Source organism: Clavelina lepadiformis, chromosome 8, assembly GCF_947623445.1.
Source record: "Clavelina lepadiformis chromosome 8, kaClaLepa1.1, whole genome shotgun sequence".
In the NCBI taxonomy this organism is placed as follows: Eukaryota; Metazoa; Chordata; class Ascidiacea; order Aplousobranchia; family Clavelinidae; genus Clavelina; species Clavelina lepadiformis.
The window spans coordinates 4,820,578-4,838,674 of record NC_135247.1 but is presented as its reverse complement, the minus strand read 5'-3'; the positions used below and the strand labels follow the sequence as shown (position 1 = coordinate 4,838,674).

Below are 18,097 nucleotides of genomic sequence, written 5' to 3'. Positions count from 1 at the left end.
TAGTTTTAGGTGGCTACTCATATAATGAGATTGCTGAACTTGGATATTTTCACAAATCTACACGAAAACAGCAACAGCAGCAGCAATAAAAACAGTCACCTTATAGAAACGCTGGTTGATTGAAAAAACATATGTATTATGTCCAAAATAATCTCACGTTTGTGTTTCTAAAGCTCACGAAAATGCGTAAGACGACTGATTGGGGGCAAACACTGGACAACCAAAATTGCAATGAACCCGTGTCTCGCGGGCCATAATTTGGCCCGCCGGAAAGTTCTGAGTGGCCCGCGCGGTATTTGTCGAAATGACTTATATTATCAACTGCATCGCCTGCGTAATTTATGGCGAGCTTACATTCCGAGAAAATGGCATTATTGTTTTTTACTAATTTCTGAAAGCCATATGGAAAACTCGTTTCGCATTGCTACATCGTCCATCTCACCGAATATTGCCAAACTTGTTAAAGAAAAACAGTGCTAAACTTCACATTAAAATGTCGACGTGTAGTAAAGACTTTGTTGAATTTACTATAACTTGGTAATATTATTGTTCTTATAATTGTAAAAGAGGATAATACCTATTTCTAAGATTAGAATTTTGATAAGAGGGTTTTAATTAGATATTACCAGTAAACACTCAAGTGGCCCGCGCAATTATTCATAAATCGCATGTAGTCCTTCGGCGAAAAAGGTTGGACACCCCTGCCGTAAGGGGTAATTTATAGCAATACATCATACCCAGCCCAAAACACCAATACCATTAATATTTGAGTCAATATTTTCTTTTTTTGGCCATGTTTCTTGTTTGGCCCTTAGGATAGGATCGGGTAACGACTGACAGGTATCCGCAATCATGTATCTACTAAAATGTATGATCTAGTATTCTAGTTTGTGTGAGATAGTAGCATTTCCATTCATTTATTTGTTTTTTTCCCTTAAATTTGCAAACACATAAAGAATAACGCTGATAACATCACAAATAAGTAAAGGAACTGTATTTTGGTGTTGGCACGGCCACCAAACGCAAATTACAAAAAACATGATTTAAGCACATTAAAATAAATCCAAAAACAAATTTAAAAGAGTTGGGTCTCTTTCACTATTGTTCGAAACACCAACGATTAAAACTCTGATTGTCTGATGAATCAACTGGGCAAGTATCAAGAATAGCACGGTATGTTTTTTAAAAAAATTTAAAAGAGAAACAGCAACGTTCCACTTTTTGTCTCGCTTTATTTATAATGGCTAGATTCGTGACGTAGAGGCAAGTAGGCAGAAAGGAAATATGAGCACATAATAAAGAAACGTGAAATTCTCCCAAAGAGGAGATTACACGCGCAGCGGCATAGTACAGCGAAAATAAGCGATCTGCTTCGTTTACGAAAGCTAAGGCTAGGAGGTAACGTCATTGTGGTGTTACAACAAGCAGTTAAGAATTATAGCGAGAGGATAACGTTTTTATCATATCTTCCATTTTGCGTCTATAAAGGTTAAGAAAAGCTTGGCAAAGATAGGCTACCTTTACGTTACATTAAATTATCAAACATGGTAAAAATAGAACAGATAGACATAAATTTTACTAATGACAAAATAATGTACAACCCAGGAGATGATGTTACAGGGACGATTTCATTACACGCCGAAAAAGAAGTAAAGATGAAAGGTACGTAAAGAAAGTTATAAAACAGTGGTTTTTAACCTTTTTCAGATCGCGCACCATCTATAGAGAAGTTTTTTTACTATCTCTGTGTACCATTTGGTTCCAGAAAAACTTATCATTAGGCCCTGCTAAAGGACAGAAAATAATTTACCAAAAAAATACAATTTAATGCGAGGACTACCACTGTTTCTTCTCCGCAAACTGATCTATGCGGGACATATAACCTTGCACACGACGCATTGGAAATCATCCATTGTCCAGGTGCAGCAAGACGATTCTGGCTCTTGGACACGATAAGCGATAGCTATCATGATCGTGGCTGACGACCCATGCTTTGAGGGTGGCCATAATTTTTCGAAAACCTGATTATAATTTTCTTACGTTTGCCCACCTCACCTAAAATATGCTGAGCCTAAAAATCTTCCGCTTTTACACCTCAAAAAGACATTTAAAACGCCGCTTAAAACAACAAGCTGTAGCAAGCAACCGGCCATGTTTCACGATAAAATCCATTTACTTACGTTCTTAACGTGGTTATTGTTTTATAACACTGCTGATGTTTAGAGCTTTCATATAGTACTTAGGCCTAACATTGCGATGGTTATAGTCGATAAAGAGGTGTAAACAAGAAAATGGGATGAACAAAATGGAATACATAACAACCTATATGGCCCCCAAAAATTTAGTTTGTGAGGAGGGGTCATGGTTCAATGACCCTCTTCCCCTAAATTTGCTAGCCCTGATAAACAGCGTTACTGGCCAACATTGGGTGAAGTGAAGTGACGCAAAGTTCATGCTCAGTTAAACATCTGACACTAAACTTTTGGTAAACCTGAAAAACCAGCGCGTACCACTGGTTGGGAACCGCTGTTCCAAAGCGAGTAGTTTCAGCACATATATGCAATTTAGCAGCAGTTATGTTTTGATTCTGCTGTGTAGACAATGTTGCTAAACCTCGCTTTGTTAATCTTTGGAATATTTTTCAATCACACACTTTATAAGACAATATTTGATTAAAGATTACAGTTGGTATGTGGAACCTTTGCTGTAGCGAGTAGTCTAATACGTGCAAATTCTTTAAGCCGAAATACTTTTTTAACAGAGGTTACTGTTTTGCTTGCTGGATGGTGCGAAACTCGCTGGGTATCTGACAGCGGAGGAGACCAAGAAGTGTACAAGGCGAAAGAGGAGTATTGTTCAGATAAGATCACTTTATGGGGAGGTTAGCTTATGCTGCTATAAAATCTATACTGTATGAAAAGTTAAAAACTTGATTTAGTGCTCCTGGACGTCGTTATGTTTAAAACCGTTGTTATGTTAAAGATGTAACTTAAATTTTACTTTGAGAAAATATACCACACAGTGTTGGTTTTATGCTTTAGGTAAGGACCAGGAAGTTGGAATTGCAATAGGTACTCATCAAAAGGAATTTCGATTTCAGTTACCAACGAATTGTCCATCATCATATGAAAGTAAGATAACTTCTTAATCGCTGTACATTAACAGTTAGTAAGAAATTACGTCTGTTGGTAGCATCTTCTGAAAAAATTTTTAATTTTATGGACGAATCTCCAAAACGTTTCATAGCCTAATGCCATTTATTTCTGGTAAACTGGCAATTTATTAGTTGTAAAATCTGTACCGACATTGTTAGTCCAAAACTCTAAAATTTATTTAAAAACGTCATAATTTTGGTATAGTTTAGTTTTTACGCTGCTATGTTTTGTGTATAGTGGGTCATATCGCAAACAAGCGATATTGTTTAAACGCCAATCCACTTCAACTACTTTTAAACCTACTTTCCATTACCCATAAATCTTGACTTGGAGTCGTTAAAATTAGTCAAATTATTGAGAATAATAAATATTACATAAATAAAAGTTTAATAATGAAAATAACTATGAAAAAAATACTTCAGATTAGAAAATACACTTACTACAATAAATCCTGTCATACGGTACTTTTTGAATGGATTACAACGGTTAAAAGGCAGGGACACGAACCTTACTAATTCAAAACATAATAATCCCAATAATCCAAACTACGCAGAAAGAATCCCAACTATAGTACATACAATTGTGACAATTCTTTGAATAGTATTTATTACTATAATCCCTATAGGCATATACGACAACCCAAACTCTCAAAATTATTCAATAGTATCGGAAGATTTGACAAATTTTAATGTTTACGCTACAATAGCCCATATCTTGTTTAAAGGGGTTTCTCTATTGCTGGCGCAACTATTGTGTACCTTTTTAACGCCATCCATCCGTGCGTGTATACATACGCCAATTACAATTGCTTATATGCTACGTTTTAAAGTTTTAAACCTTTTCTTTTGCATTGCTGTAGGTAAGAACGGGCATGTGTACTACATGGTACAAGTGTTATGCAAAATCCAAGGCATACTTAACGACCAGTGGGAAAGTAAGCGGTTCCGAGTCTACGATAAAGTGGATTTGTCTGCGAATAGGGACTATGCTGAGGTAATTTCGACCAGTAAATGAAGATTGCTGATACACTGAAAAATTTGAGGCTCTTGAGAATCATTATACGATGCTTAAAATTTTGTTCGTGTTATTGCTCTTTATCTTGATTACTTTAGTTGTTGCTTCGTCCACTTCACGTTGATGAGGAACAAGAAAATGAAAGCTGTCTCTGCCTAGGCAAGGCTACTTTGCAAGCCGATCTGACGTTTGATAAATCGGCGTATGCTCCTGGCGATTGTATCTACTTGAATGGCCACATATTTAATGGATGGTAGCTACAACTGTGCATGAAATGTATTTTACGTTCTCTCGTAATAATTAATTTTAGCTTTGCGGTATATAGCGTATGGTATTGTTTGGACATTCACCAATTGTCGTGTTTCACGCTGTCACGTGTTTCTACGCATGCTTATTTCAAACAATATGCTCAGAATTTTGTTTTAAAATTTATTTCTCCAAAAGCGATAAGGCCTTAGAATGCACGTTTTCCCTGAAGCAAGGAGCCACATGTTTCGGTCGCACTAGCGATTTGATTTCTGTTTCCAACTTGCAATCAAAGGAAAAAAGTGTTGTTCTATCGTCTTGGCAACCACCAAAGCTAACACCACGGGAAACAAGGGAATTCAAGAATGAAGAAATTTTTACTATTGCTGAAAATACACAAGCAAGCGGTTTAAGGAACTGCAATCTCATTGAATTGGAATATTATATAGAAGTAAGTATTAGTAGTTTAAACCTTATGGATATCGATTATTGTGTAACCGTCCAGACAAAACCTTAAATTTTTTGACAAATTACAAATGCTCTATGAGAGATTTCCTATACATGGTCAAGCTACATATTATATTTTACATAGTATTATCTAAGTTATATTCAACCGTTTAAATTTTCTTTGGTTAAGATGTCTTGTATCAGTGACGGGATCTGCCCTAACCTGTTGAAAATTGATAAAATATCGTTACTCGTTGGCGAAAGGAACAGCAGCGGTTTTGCGAGTAATCCAGCTGAACTAGATCACAATTCGTCGAACCTTACTCACTTATAACAATTTTTTGCCGGAATTTTTTTACCTCTTTGTACTGTCGAAAAATACGTCTTCATTTGTTGTACTCTTCTATTATTCCATTTTTTCCTCTTAAAACATTTGCTGTTTTACGCCACTAAAAATTCTTGCACGCGTTTGTATTTCTCATTTTTATTTTCTCCTAAATTGTTGTGACTTATAATTTGAATAATGGTTTTACTTATAACTGTTAACTTATTGCTGTTAGCCTAAATAACTGAGTATTGTTAAAACTGAATGTGCTTTTTTAATTCGAGACCGCTGTTTAAGATTTTTATGCATGGGAGTTCTTTGTAACTTTTTTAACAACAAAAATGTGCTGACCGTAATAATTAAAATGCTTTCAAGCGTCCATACTCGTGTCAGTATAGAAGAGATGCTTTTGGTAGGCCTATATGCTTATAGTCATATAGGTGCATGGTCGTTTAATTTCATTTTGAACTGAATTGGCAAATCACTATTTTTTACAATAACCTCATTTTCGTCATGCGCTGAAGCACCTGGTAGTTTTTCGTGGAGTTTCTCACAAAAAACAAAATAGCTTAAGGCTATACAACTACAATACCTACAGTATTGCTTCCTGTTTTGCTATGAACTGAAGCACGAATTGAAAAAGTTGTCATTACAACAATAAGTTTGCTATTTTTCAGTTCAGGCTGTAGTGAGGGTTTTGTCATATGTACTTTATTTTGCTTCGTTATAGCTGTGGGGAGCAAAGATGTGGTTGTAGCCGTTGTGATCGCACAAAAACCCATACCCGCACTTAACTAACTGACAGAAAAGTGGCAAGAGAGTTTAAAACGTGTAACATAATTTATATATATACAATAGTGCTATAATGATCAACAGTTAGCTATAAACCACCAAATCCGAGTATGATTATACCCGAATTAAGTAAAACTACTGTAATTATTGTAAAAACACAACAGCATGAAAGTAACAGAAACAACGCATGAAATATAATTAACACTGAAGTGGTTGAAAGACAGAGTCGTAACCAAGTCGTCAAATTCAAGTTGCAAGTTAAGCCATTTACCTTTTACAACTCAAGTCTTTTGAAAAAATTGAATCGAGTCTGAATCGAAGCAAAACAACGTTTTTGTAAACAAGGAACGATTAAAATTTTTGAAAATTTGTTTTGTTTTGCTGTTCCGTATACATTCGTATACGCAACCAGAAATCATAAGTTACAACAGTTTGGAGGAAAGATAAATTCCTTTTACCTTAACGTTCAAATCAAACCAACCAGAATTGACTCAAGTCGAGTGATATTATCTTTCAACTATATTAACTTTTTTGTGATTTTCTACAATCTAGAAAGCCACTGAATTCAAGCCACGTTTTTACAAAAAGTGACTCCAATCTTTAACTTTCATTTGAATGAAAAGAGAAAGATGTATTATTTAAAATTATTATAAGTTATAGTATTAGGAAATATGCTTTGCATGCTTGACAAAAGCTCGCATCAACGGTACAGGATAATAAATTGACATATAAGATGTACCTATATAATTGACATATAAGATGTATGATGCCTCAATGGTTATGAGTGTATGCGTAGATGATAAAATACCACCAAGCTAAACTGCATCCCAGATTCCAAAATCCCGTTTTGTGGTCAACAGTGGGCGCTATATCGAGGATCTCACGTGCACGTTTATCATTCATAATAAGTAGGCTATAGGCTAAATGTTGAGGTATTTCAATTGCATTTATATTGAAAGTGAGAGGCCTATGCGAAGAAACATGTTGCCTTATGTAAAAACCGTTAACATATTCGAGACAATTGGTATAAGTTACAAACAAAAGCTATTCTGTCGCCTTTTTAAAAATGCAACATTTTTCGAAATGCAGCATCATGAATATGTACTTTTGATCATGTTTTAGTGTAACAGTATACAAAATATGATAAATATAGGACTTGTGTGGGTTGTGGTTATTGCACTTACGCAAAAAACACATGCCCAGCAGTGTAGTCGTTATGTCACCGTCTGTGAAGATGGTCTCACCTCAAGCATTCCCAATTCGGTGGCAGTTAAAGGTGAAAAAGGAGAAATCGGATTCCCAGGAAAATCTGGTCCCCGGGGTGAAGAGGTCAAAGGTGACAAGGGTAACATTGGGGTTAAGGGAAAAAAAGGCGACGCTGCAAGTAACCTTGACGATTTCATGGCAGAAGTCAGAGAACGTTTGTCGCGTAAGTTTACTACTGGGTGACACTTTGAGCAAAATAATACCTTTCGATCTACTGGTGAAAAACAAAACTTTAAACCACAGATTACCTGACTTTTATTACCTGATTACCCTAACAACAAGAACCCCCGAAAATGGAAACTGGAGAAAAGTTTAAAACCGGTTAATATAGGCTTACAAAATATGTTCTCAGGACTCGTTATTATTGCTACTACATACCACATTATTTTTCCCGGCTTCACGCTAACAAACGTTTTATAAATGCCTATACTTATACTGAATTAAAACATCTACTGAGCTTTGTATGCTTGGGTGTGGATCTCAGTATCATGCATGTATAAACTTAAGTTAATAACAATGTTTTAGAATTAGAAGAAAAAATGGTATCATCCTGTTCTATGTCCACAACGTCGGGGAAAAAACTACTTTCACCACTAGAAGAAGCGTATTGTGATGATGGCTGGAGGGTAAATTTTGACAGTTGGCTAAGTACCTGAAAGAGTGCTTTTTCTGCTGCTGAATAAAATGCAAACAATAAACACATTTTATTCCAGCTGAGAATGACGTTATTTCTTCATTATAACATTGCAGATCGTGCAGCGTCGTTTTGATGGTAGTGTTAATTTTAATCGAGATTGGATCTCCTATAAATTTGGTTTTGGGGATGTCAGCAGCGAATTTTGGATCGGTATTAGAGTTTAATGTTTTATCATGTAAAGAAGATAAAACTTACTAATCCCTTTAATGTGACGTCACATCAGGCTTGGAGAAACTCCATCAAATGACTAGAAATGGTGGGTGCATGCTTCGCATTGATTTGGAAGACTTTAACGGAGAAAAGAGATATGCTGAATATAGGTAATAAAAAAATTAGTTTCCATTTGTAAGTATAGTTACGAAAATTAACGAAAAACGTTAATTTTTTCACTAACTTCTATGCAAGGCTTGTTTTTATACTTTGTAGGAACTTCAAAGTCAACGATGAACACGATTTGTATCGGCTTTTGGTTAGCGGCTACAGCGGTGACGCTGGTGATAGCATGGAATATCACAACAATATGTACTTCACTACGAGAGATCGCGATAATGATCGGCAGTGAGCAAATTTGATAACAAAAAATTATGCGGAGAATATCTGAAATATTCAAACTACCTGTTCAGGATAAAACAACTAAAAGCCAGCTAAACAAAGCAAATAGCAAAAGCTTATTATTGTATATTGTTTCCACAGCGGAAGCAACTGCGCTAGCTCACATTTGAACAGAGAAGGTGGCTGGTGGTACAACTCTTGCTTCTATTCTTCGTTAAATGCTCCCTGGGGTGAGATAGCGGGAAATGCTGCAAATATTCAATGGTGGCATTGGAAAGGACACGGTGAAGCGTTGAAAGCAGCGTCAATGAAAGTGCGCTGTTCGTCGACGCCCGCTTAGTGACCATTAACTGACGATAAACTGTTTGTATATAGGAGAGTATGAATTTCGTGTTTGAGAACACTTAAATACATCTATAACGGTTTAATGCCATTACTCAACAAATAGCGTATATTTAAATTAGAATTTGTCAAGAAATCAGAAACAGTTTAGGATAATGTAGAAAGTTTCTTAGCTGTAAAGTTCGATGGGCAGTAGATTTCAGTAACACACAAAGTTTAACAAATTAGATTACTCTAAGCTGGAAAAGACCAAAGGATAAGAAATCAATCGAACAAACTTGTTTAGCTAAATAGAAAACTAAAAAACTCAGGTAGTTTCAAACAGAAAAACTACTAACTTAGTCAGAAAATGTCTATACGGAAAATTAGACACTATAATCAACTAAGATTGAAATCAGCCAAAATTGAAATTTATAAAACCGAAAAATGAAAAAAATGATTTTCATCACAATGAAATCAACCCACAAGTAACCCAATGGCTTAAGGAAAAATTAAAACATCTAAAGAAGAACTAAGGCTGCAAAATCAGTTTTGCTTTATTCTGCACATGCATTTTGGTTTGGTATTGGTATGGTTTTGGTATAGTATAAAACTTTCAATTTTAGCCGTGTTTAGTATGTGCAACACATTTTCTATTACTGAATTTCTATTGCCAGTTTCATTGTAGTAGTTGCCACAGCGCTCAACGAGCTAGTTCTCCATTAATCAATCCAGGATTGGCAGTCATAGTGAATGCATCTCTATTTTGCGCTCTGAAAGCAATAACTGTTTCGTTGTCAATCAATAATATAACTATATTTAAGAACATTGTCAGTTTAGTCATTGTACTGTGATGTCCAACTAGTCTATCAGTGGTTAACGAATATGCATACCAATGAAGTCAGATTAACGAACAATTAATCGATCAAACAATAACTAATTACAAACAAAACAATCTAGTAAGAACACTGCTTAGTTGGCACAATATAATAACTATGTGGGCGTATATTGCAAAGGCAAAACAAAAGCACCAGCGGTGCTTAAATGCTTTAACTTTTACACTGTTCTAGAATAAGATTCGAAATTCCGAATCCGGAATAAACCATTCCTGCTCGTTAATTGTTCGTGAGCATGTGTTTTTTGTGCTATAACTACAACGGTTAGTATACTAACTTTCGCTCAGCTCAGTTATTGGAAAAAATTAATAATACGAATAATACAATACAATACAAAAATTGCAGGTAAAATTATAGAATAGTCAATTTTTCTGTATTGTACAGTACATCCCTAGTCTCAAACATGACCTTTACTGTAGTTAGCATTTATTTAGGGGGAATCACCTATTAAAGAAGTAAACCAGTTCTTTTGACAATCATAACAATTTGTGCCTTTGTCTTGTGGTCGGTAACGAAAACAAGTCTTAATGGTCGTGACACAAGTCAAGTCACTAACAGGGATAGTCCAAGTCAAGTCGAGTCATTTCAGTTACATTCCTAAGTCAAGTCAAGTCAAGTCGAGTCAATAACGTTTCTGTTAAGTCAAGTCCAAGTACAAACCTTAACACAGGCCATGTCATTATTTAGTATTTACGATCTATTTTTTCGTTTTAGGTCGGTAACTTTATAAACGGTTTTTTGAATACTCGTAACATAAATAAAAGCATAAAATTTGGTTTTATCCGTTTCCGACGCTTTTGCACATTTAATAGAATGTATAGTAGAATCCGATTAATATGACCACCTGCTTCAGGTTTCAGCGCTTTTTTATGACCATTTTGGTCCCGAATTTTGCCGTATAAATTTCTTCGTTTACTATGACCGGTCTTTGGATATTTTGACCACTTCTTCCATCTTTTTCAGATATTTATATCAATTTTTCCAATCAATTTTGCAACTTGACAGTGACAATTGTGCCATGTGTATTCTCATTTCTCCTACTGACATTCACTTCAATGTTTCTGCTTAACATTAATGAAATAAATGATGATTTTGATATTTTTTGTCATTTTGTGCCTAACTGCATCGATCCTGGTGTGGATAAACGGTACTGCAGCATTTTCGGTTAACGTGACCCTTTCGGATATACAGTGTTATGACTAAAATGGTTTGATCCCAAGATGGTTATAATAAGCAGACTCTGCTGTAATGCATAATGCATAGTGATTTTTGAATACATTCTTTCACAAATATAAAAACCAATTCGAGATTCCATAACAATTTGAAATAACTTGTTTTGTGACTTGAGTTAAGTCAACTGAAATTTCCTTGCTAACACAAATCAAGTCTTTTAAGCACTAAAACACAAGTCAAATTTTTCTGAAAACCTGACTCATGTCTTTTCAACTCTGCTTGTGGTTGGACTTGCCAACATACTTTACTCGTTTGGATATTACTATTTTATCTTAACTTTATAAGTATAAAAAAGAGGTCTAGTATACTAGTGCACAACCAAAGGATACCTTTGTATACCTGTCTCAAATTATGACGTCGTTTAGTTGTGCACTTCTATACTAGACCCAAAAAAGTGGTCATAGTAAACGGAGAATTATACAGTAATATTTGAGACCATACCAAAATGATCATACAAAGCGGCTTAAAACATGCATGAAAATAGTAACGGTGTTTAATTGCTGATGACAATTTGCACGGTCACTAAACCCATACACATTTTAGTTGTGGCATACTTCACACAATCTGTATGATACACGACTTAATAGTCTGGAATCTAGAAACAAGTTGGTCTGCTGTTAATTTAGAAGGTAAGTTTGGTTTGAAATTGAGGCAGTAGTACTAGCAGGCTAAGTGGTGTGAATTATATGTGCCAGGCAGAAGAATAAGAAGAGCAATTAAGCTAACCATAATACTATAATAGCATCAGTTGAGTATATAAGATTGTTATCTTATGACAGTATGGTGTCTTTTATTTTTCTCCAGTAACTGTGTGAGCAAGACGTATGATGCTGACAAATTACGAATGAACAAGAAAAATTGGCTTAGCCTCAAGGGCTTAAAACATGCAAACTAACTCTAGTTAAAAGTGTGACACAGGCATGCACAAAACTAATAATCAACATACACTCAACGTACAGTATTTTCATGTTAATGCCGATTTATAACGAAGTAGGACTTGCCAATTTACCTATGTCACTGCATAACGCTTAGTTTTGGCTGAGATCCTATTGTTTTTTTTATTAACAAGTTCAGCTTAATTATCTTTTTCTGTTCCTAGCTTTTGCCAGCGTGATACATTGTAAGCTATTAATCTGCTACAATTACATCACAGTTGTGTTGCTTAGTTGTCTATGGTTGTTAGTGATGTAACATAACTCCATTGTGTGTTTATGGACACGAACAAGTGGATGATATTTCGGTTTAAAAGTTTAAATAAATGATATATTGTTGTACAGCAACCACTGATTCTTTTTTGTGTTTTTCATTTTTCAAATGTTTAGCTTTCACAGAAATATTGATTTTTCAAGTTTGTGTAGTCTTGTGTTGCTATGCATATTAATGTGCTAGTTGTGTAAGTAGCCTCTTTTTTGTGTTCTCCTTGAAGTGAGGTTCTACTTGGGCAAGTGCTATAGTAATAAACAAACAAGGCAAATTGGGTTGTTTGAATGCTAATTTGTTATAAACAACAAATGCTTAAGGCTTCGGTGTAAACCATTACGTCAAATTTTGTGATTCTGTGCACATAATTTCTCATAAAAAATGCCAAACTTTCTCATTGGGCAAGATGTTAATAATAAGTAAAATGGTATAAGATAGAAAGCCCACACCCCCCAAACCTAAAACACAGTTCTGCTGTTAAGTTACTAAATTGTAGGGACGTACCGCGAGGACGATTATTCGAGTTCTTGCAAATCTGAATATTATAAATATCGACACGAACGAATCCCGAATCTATTCGTATCAGCACCAACTGATAAAATTTTATCATTAAGTTGCTGAATCTTGCTTGTAACGTAACATAATTGCTAAAAATTATTGATCAAATAGCGATTTTAAAAGCATAATTTTTAAGTAATTGACCTTAAGCAAGAATTGTAGACTCTAGTTTAGCTTAGCCAGCAAAATAGATGATCATTTCTTACCAAAGTCGATAAATGTATTTAAGTATATAATGTTTTATTTGGGTTTGCCGTTGTTAGTATTGGTGTTCGCCTGAATATTTCTCGCAAGTGATATTTGGCAAATCTATTTGGTTTTGGGTTCGTATCGACTCATCTCTACTAAATTGAAATATGTGTAATCGAAAAACAACATTTCATAAAAGAATATTCTGCTTTAGGCATTTTTAACCCAAGAACTACCGGAAAATCGTTATACCTAGAACGACCGGATCGGTCAATTGACCGGTAGATAAGGATAGCGGTGTTAGCAGGTGTTGCTAAGGTGATTTAGCTCATTTGTGATTTACAAGCAAGCTAATGTCAGAGATGTGATCAACTGAGTTTGATTATTCGCTACGGTCGCATAAGAAAAAGTGCAGAATCGGTGTTTTCTCTTCATCTGTTCACCTTGCTGTTTTGATTTTATTGGTCTACGAACGAAATGTGTAGCTAAGCCACAATGACTATTCTTGTTCTATAGTTATACAATCGTCCTTTTTGCCCTCTTTACGTTGATTGAACCTTTTTCTGAAATTTTCTTTCTTCTCAAATTGTTATGTGTGAACATTAAGGTTTGCAGGAAAATTTTAGCCATTATTTTTATTTACCGGTCAAATGGGTCAATTGACTGTTGTGGTTGTACTAGGTATATTTACAATGTTTTCGGAGGTTTTTGGGTACAACGCAATTATCTTTATAGAGCACGTAGTTCATACCTAACTCAAAGATTAGCCGTAATATCGGCCGAATATATGCTCATTTGCGTAAAATATTGTTTTAAAAAAATGCCCTACCGGTCAATTCACCGGTATGGTAGTTCTAGGGTTAATCTCGCCCGTAAACACTTTTTTGGTTGTAGTGACACTGTCTACTGTGCCTGTCATGACTCCTACAGAAACCCCACACCATCTACAGTACAACATAACAGTCCATCCAAATTTATAATATACCTGCCTTAGCCCAATCAAGATCTATTAGGTTACCTAACTGTTATTTGGATTTTCATTACGAAAATCAAACTATTTTTCTTATCTAACTTGCAACCAAATCTGCTAACAATGCGATACGGGTAAGAAAATTTAGTGACTTCATGAAATATTTTTTACTACTGATAATCGTGCATTCTTTGTTCAATCATCATTTACATTTGTTTTTAGATATCTGTTTCACTAATCCAATGTTATAAGTCAGCTTTAAGTTTTTTCTAAAATGGTTAAAATTGAAGAAATTAAAATTCTGTTTACTGATAATAAAGAAATTTATTGCCCTGGTGATGATGTCACTGGTACAGTTTCTTTTCATGTGGTTAAACCAACTAAGGTGTACGGTAAGTATTCAAAATTCTCAGCTGTCTTCATTTCAGTTGAAAAAGAAAATTTGTAGAGATACATGCCAAGGGAATGCCGAAATTAAATTTTCAATTAACACTTGAATGTATGAATTATATTTATGAATTTTTAATTTCATGATTAATTGTTGTTTTACTAACTTAGAGATTGCAGTTGTGATGTATGGATGGTGTGAAACTCGTTGGACTGTTGGAAGTGGTGATGATGAAAAGGTTTATAAAGGGAAAGAAGAATATTGTCTTGAGAGAATTAGTTTGTGGGGAGGTATAAATTGTTTTTTTGACGAAATTATCTAATTTTCCATTGTTACTTACACACTATCTGATTAATACTGATTTCTCTTATACGTATTCCTTTGTATTTGAATTATTTGTTTTACCAGTATTTCTACATGATAATAGTTAGTAATTGATGGTTTTGAATTGTTTACCAAAGTCATTTGTATTTTAGATGGACGCCAGGAGACAAATGTTGCTGAAGGTATTTATCAGAAGCCATTTCGATTTCGATTACCATCTGAATGTCCATCCTCATTTAAGAGTAAGTGATTTTTCTTTCATGGTTTGTGCATTAATTTGCATATTTTTTTGGAAATTATTGTCTAATATTTCAAGACAAATGATCGCGGCTCAAGCAGTTACTTTTTGAAATTTTGGAGTACTGGCACTGTATACTGGTATTTCTTGACACTGTTTAAACTTAGGTAAGCGTGGAAATGTGTTATACATTGTGCAATTCTTATGCAATTTTCCTGGGTTGCTTTCAAGTGACAAAAGATCAGGTAAAGAGATTCAAGTGCAAGATCCTATGGATGTTACTGAAACAGCTGAGGTACCATTAGTGACATTGTGTGCCACTCATGTGTTGTTATCCATTTCGGATAAAATTGACACCTAGAGAAGCATTGCTAACATTTCAGTTGCAAGCATGCTTTTGTTTTATTTTGTTGAGTATTTTTTATTAGTTACAACAAGGACAGTTACAAATCAAAGACGAACATACTGAAAAAGATTGTTTTTTCGGGGGTCGAACCACCTTTCAAGTTGATTTAACATTGGATAAATCAACATACGCTCCTGGCGACGTCATACATGTCAATGGTCAAGTCTTCAATGGATGGTAAAACTTCTATGAATGTGCTCAAAAGCCAGAGAAAATGTGTTAAGAACAATATTTGTTAAGAAGTGATGATAACTGGTTAAAGTTTGGAATGCTATTTCAGTAAAATTTGCTTACAATCAGAATAGGTAGACGTTAAAGGAAGAACATGAATCATAGAAGATTATTTCTTTCAGATAAAACGTTTATTTGTCAAATGATTTGTTGCAGCAATACACATTCAGAGTTTTCTTTGGTACTTATTCAACAAGTAACATATTTTGGTCGGCGTAAAGGCATTTTTACATCTGGAAATGTAAAATCCAAAGATAAAAGGATAGTTGTGAGTTCTTGGAAAGCCCCAAAGCTTTTGGCGCAAGAACGTAAACGACTTCAGAATGAAGCTACTATTCTCATTCCTAGCAACACTCCTTCATCAATCGGTCTGAGAAACTGCACGTTGATTGATTTGGAATATCACCTAGATGTAAGTAAACATTGATGATCTTTATTTAATTAAGGTATACAAAGTCAGTATTGTATTTTGACATTTGTTTGAAAGGCATGACATTGTGTCAAAGGCATTTTTGACATTTGTTTCCACATTACAAAAGCCCAGCTGCTTGAAATTTGAGCAAAATATTTATAACTTTATATTTAAATTTTTCTATTTTATTCGAAGGTGCAAATTGTTGGTGTTAGAGGACTATGTCCACCCATTTTAAAGTTAAAAAGATTACCAGTTGTTATTAGTAATGGAAGATGCAGTGGTAATGCTGGTGTAAACGCTGACATTGGTGTTTCATTATCTACTGGTAAGTGCAATATCCCTATGGAAGTTATTCATTTTATCGCTATGCATTTGCAATCGAAATTCAAACACTGTGAAAGCTCACTAACTCTTATGAAGTGGACCAATTAAATTACTTTGAATTATCCAAAGTAGGTAAATTTAATATCCATGAAAACATGACTGGGGAAATACACAATCAATTGATGTGTGCATCTTTCTTGTACATCTTTTGTCACAAAAAATTAGTGAACACTTGTTTCATCTAAAAGCAGTCATATGTAGTGTGGCAATAGCATTAAGTGTAGCACCGGTAAGATCCAAGTATTACAGTCATTTAAGTCTTGTATCCTCACCTAGGTTACATTTCTAGGTTATAATAAAGTGTTGTAACCTTTCTTAGTCACCTTACTGGTCTGACTGCTTTTATGTCACTTAGCTTAATTACTTTGAATGTTCATATTACACTTTCTTTTTATCTACTTTTCTTTGTATCTCTACAATATTTTAGCTGCAGGGTTGTGACAGCTTTAAATTTCATTCCTAAATGTTATATACTTGGGTTCACACGAGAGAGTATAAGTTATACCTGTAGAATGCATTTCTAGTCAATAATAACCCACTATTAAAGAAGGTCGTCATGGTGTTTCCGGTGAATGATTTTTTGATTGAATTCGAGATAGGGGCACTAGTTATGTCCTGGAGACCAAAAAAAACACTTTGAATCAACCAAAATTTCGAGTTAAAGAGCTCCCAGTTAAAGTTACTGTTCCTTGTTTATATACATTTTATCAGGCAATTCGCAAGAAACGGTAAAATCACTTTGAGTTATCCGACATTTTTAATTAGGCAAAATTGAGTTAACAAGCTTCGTCTGTATACGCCAAAAGTCACATATAGTGAGTAAGCGTCAGGCATCCAACAAGATTTCCCTGGGAAATATTTTACACAGTTGCTTGTAGTGAATAGATGAAATACATCATAACCACCTCTTTTTGCCATGAGTCCAGTATTTTGTATGCAAGTTTTCAGTTTATATTTTGGTGAGATTTGTTTAGTTATAAAAGTTTGGCATTTAACATAATTCCAAATTTTGTTGTTTACCATCTGATTTTGATATTTGTTATGTAAATGAATGTTCTCTAGTTGAAGTGAATCTGCCTGCTTTGCCTCACCTGACTACTGCAGAAGCTCCGCCACCTAGCTACGATGAAGTTGTTGTATCTCGAGATTTCCAAACCACTGCTCCAACAGTTGCCAACAACTCACAATATTATGACTGGAGTCAGAAGGCGTTTACTTACAGTTAAGAGGGATGCCAAAACGGTGTAATTTGTTGATAATTTTTTCCAAAATACTGTATTGCACTAACAGATTTTTTTGCTTCCTTTGCTGCTAATGTTTGTTGTATGAACGCTTTCGTTTGTGTTGGACTGCTTTTACTTTATAGATCAATTTGTATATTATAAGTTTTATGTTGTGTTAAAAAGTGTCTCTATTTTAATGCTCTGCCTCAGGTGTATTCACTAATGTACAAAAATGCTATGAAGTGTTGCATCACAAACTGCTATTATAGACATTAGATAGGTTCTTATGACAACATTCGTTTTCAAATGCTGTATCTAACATATCATCGTGTTATTTTTTGCCATACTACTTTTGTTCTAAATCGGGTTTGCCTGGCATTTTGATGTACTATTTGTGTTTTTTGAAGTTCCCTATATCTGTAACACAAGTTCAACGAATTGTACTGCTTGCATATTATTACATTTAACATTTTGTTTATGGTATGAATGACTGTAATAGTACATTTTGCTAATGCCATTATGGTAATAAGTTTTATCTGAAAGAAAACTTTAGTAACATCTTTTTCACCAGAAATATTAAACATTTTAATCAGTGTTCGGCTAAATGTAAATTTTGCGCATTTTTTG

The 18,097-nt window shown here is 34.6% G+C and overlaps 3 protein-coding genes across 3 annotated transcripts; all 3 read left to right on the top strand.

The window, feature by feature from the left end:
- The first annotated feature begins 1,401 nt into the window (after positions 1-1,401).
- LOC143469752 (arrestin domain-containing protein 5-like) lies at positions 1,402-5,566 on the top strand. The gene is made up of 7 exons (XM_076967559.1): positions 1,402-1,662; positions 2,762-2,881; positions 3,042-3,131; positions 4,015-4,148; positions 4,268-4,422; positions 4,614-4,866; positions 5,053-5,566. Exons 1-7 carry the CDS (start codon positions 1,545-1,547, stop codon positions 5,194-5,196), a joined length of 1,014 nt encoding a protein of 337 aa, XP_076823674.1. The 5' UTR covers positions 1,402-1,544; the 3' UTR covers positions 5,197-5,566.
- Positions 5,567-7,080: 1,514 nt separating this feature from the next.
- LOC143468834 (fibrinogen-like protein A) lies at positions 7,081-8,922 on the top strand. The gene is made up of 6 exons (XM_076966266.1): positions 7,081-7,408; positions 7,771-7,871; positions 7,996-8,092; positions 8,166-8,262; positions 8,369-8,500; positions 8,636-8,922. The coding sequence occupies exons 1-6, from the start codon at positions 7,120-7,122 to the stop codon at positions 8,832-8,834; spliced, it is 915 nt and encodes a 304-aa protein (XP_076822381.1). The 5' UTR covers positions 7,081-7,119; the 3' UTR covers positions 8,835-8,922.
- Positions 8,923-14,087: 5,165 nt separating this feature from the next.
- Positions 14,088-18,081, top strand: LOC143469653 (arrestin domain-containing protein 17-like). The gene is made up of 8 exons (XM_076967411.1): positions 14,088-14,253; positions 14,420-14,539; positions 14,726-14,815; positions 14,979-15,106; positions 15,240-15,394; positions 15,605-15,860; positions 16,056-16,188; positions 17,310-18,081. The coding sequence occupies exons 1-8, from the start codon at positions 14,136-14,138 to the stop codon at positions 17,471-17,473; spliced, it is 1,164 nt and encodes a 387-aa protein (XP_076823526.1). The 5' UTR covers positions 14,088-14,135; the 3' UTR covers positions 17,474-18,081.
- The last annotated feature ends 16 nt before the right edge of the window (positions 18,082-18,097 follow it).

Excerpts from the sequence above, each read along its gene's own strand:
- LOC143469752 (XM_076967559.1), top strand. The coding sequence starts at position 1,545 with ATGGTAAAAATAGAACAGATAGACATAAATTTTACTAATGACAAAATA. Across the intron at positions 4,149-4,267 it reads CGAATAGGGACTATGCTGAG|TTGTTGCTTCGTCCACTTCA; the intron begins GTAATTTCGACC and ends TGATTACTTTAG. Across the intron at positions 4,423-4,613 it reads GGCCACATATTTAATGGATG|CGATAAGGCCTTAGAATGCA; the intron begins GTAGCTACAACT and ends TTTCTCCAAAAG.
- LOC143468834 (XM_076966266.1), top strand. The coding sequence starts at position 7,120 with ATGATAAATATAGGACTTGTGTGGGTTGTGGTTATTGCACTTACGCAA. Across the intron at positions 8,093-8,165 it reads CAGCAGCGAATTTTGGATCG|GCTTGGAGAAACTCCATCAA; the intron begins GTATTAGAGTTT and ends ACGTCACATCAG. Across the intron at positions 8,263-8,368 it reads AAGAGATATGCTGAATATAG|GAACTTCAAAGTCAACGATG; the intron begins GTAATAAAAAAA and ends TATACTTTGTAG.
- LOC143469653 (XM_076967411.1), top strand. The coding sequence starts at position 14,136 with ATGGTTAAAATTGAAGAAATTAAAATTCTGTTTACTGATAATAAAGAA. Across the intron at positions 14,816-14,978 it reads ATGTCCATCCTCATTTAAGA|GTAAGCGTGGAAATGTGTTA; the intron begins GTAAGTGATTTT and ends GTTTAAACTTAG. Across the intron at positions 16,189-17,309 it reads TGGTGTTTCATTATCTACTG|TTGAAGTGAATCTGCCTGCT; the intron begins GTAAGTGCAATA and ends AATGTTCTCTAG.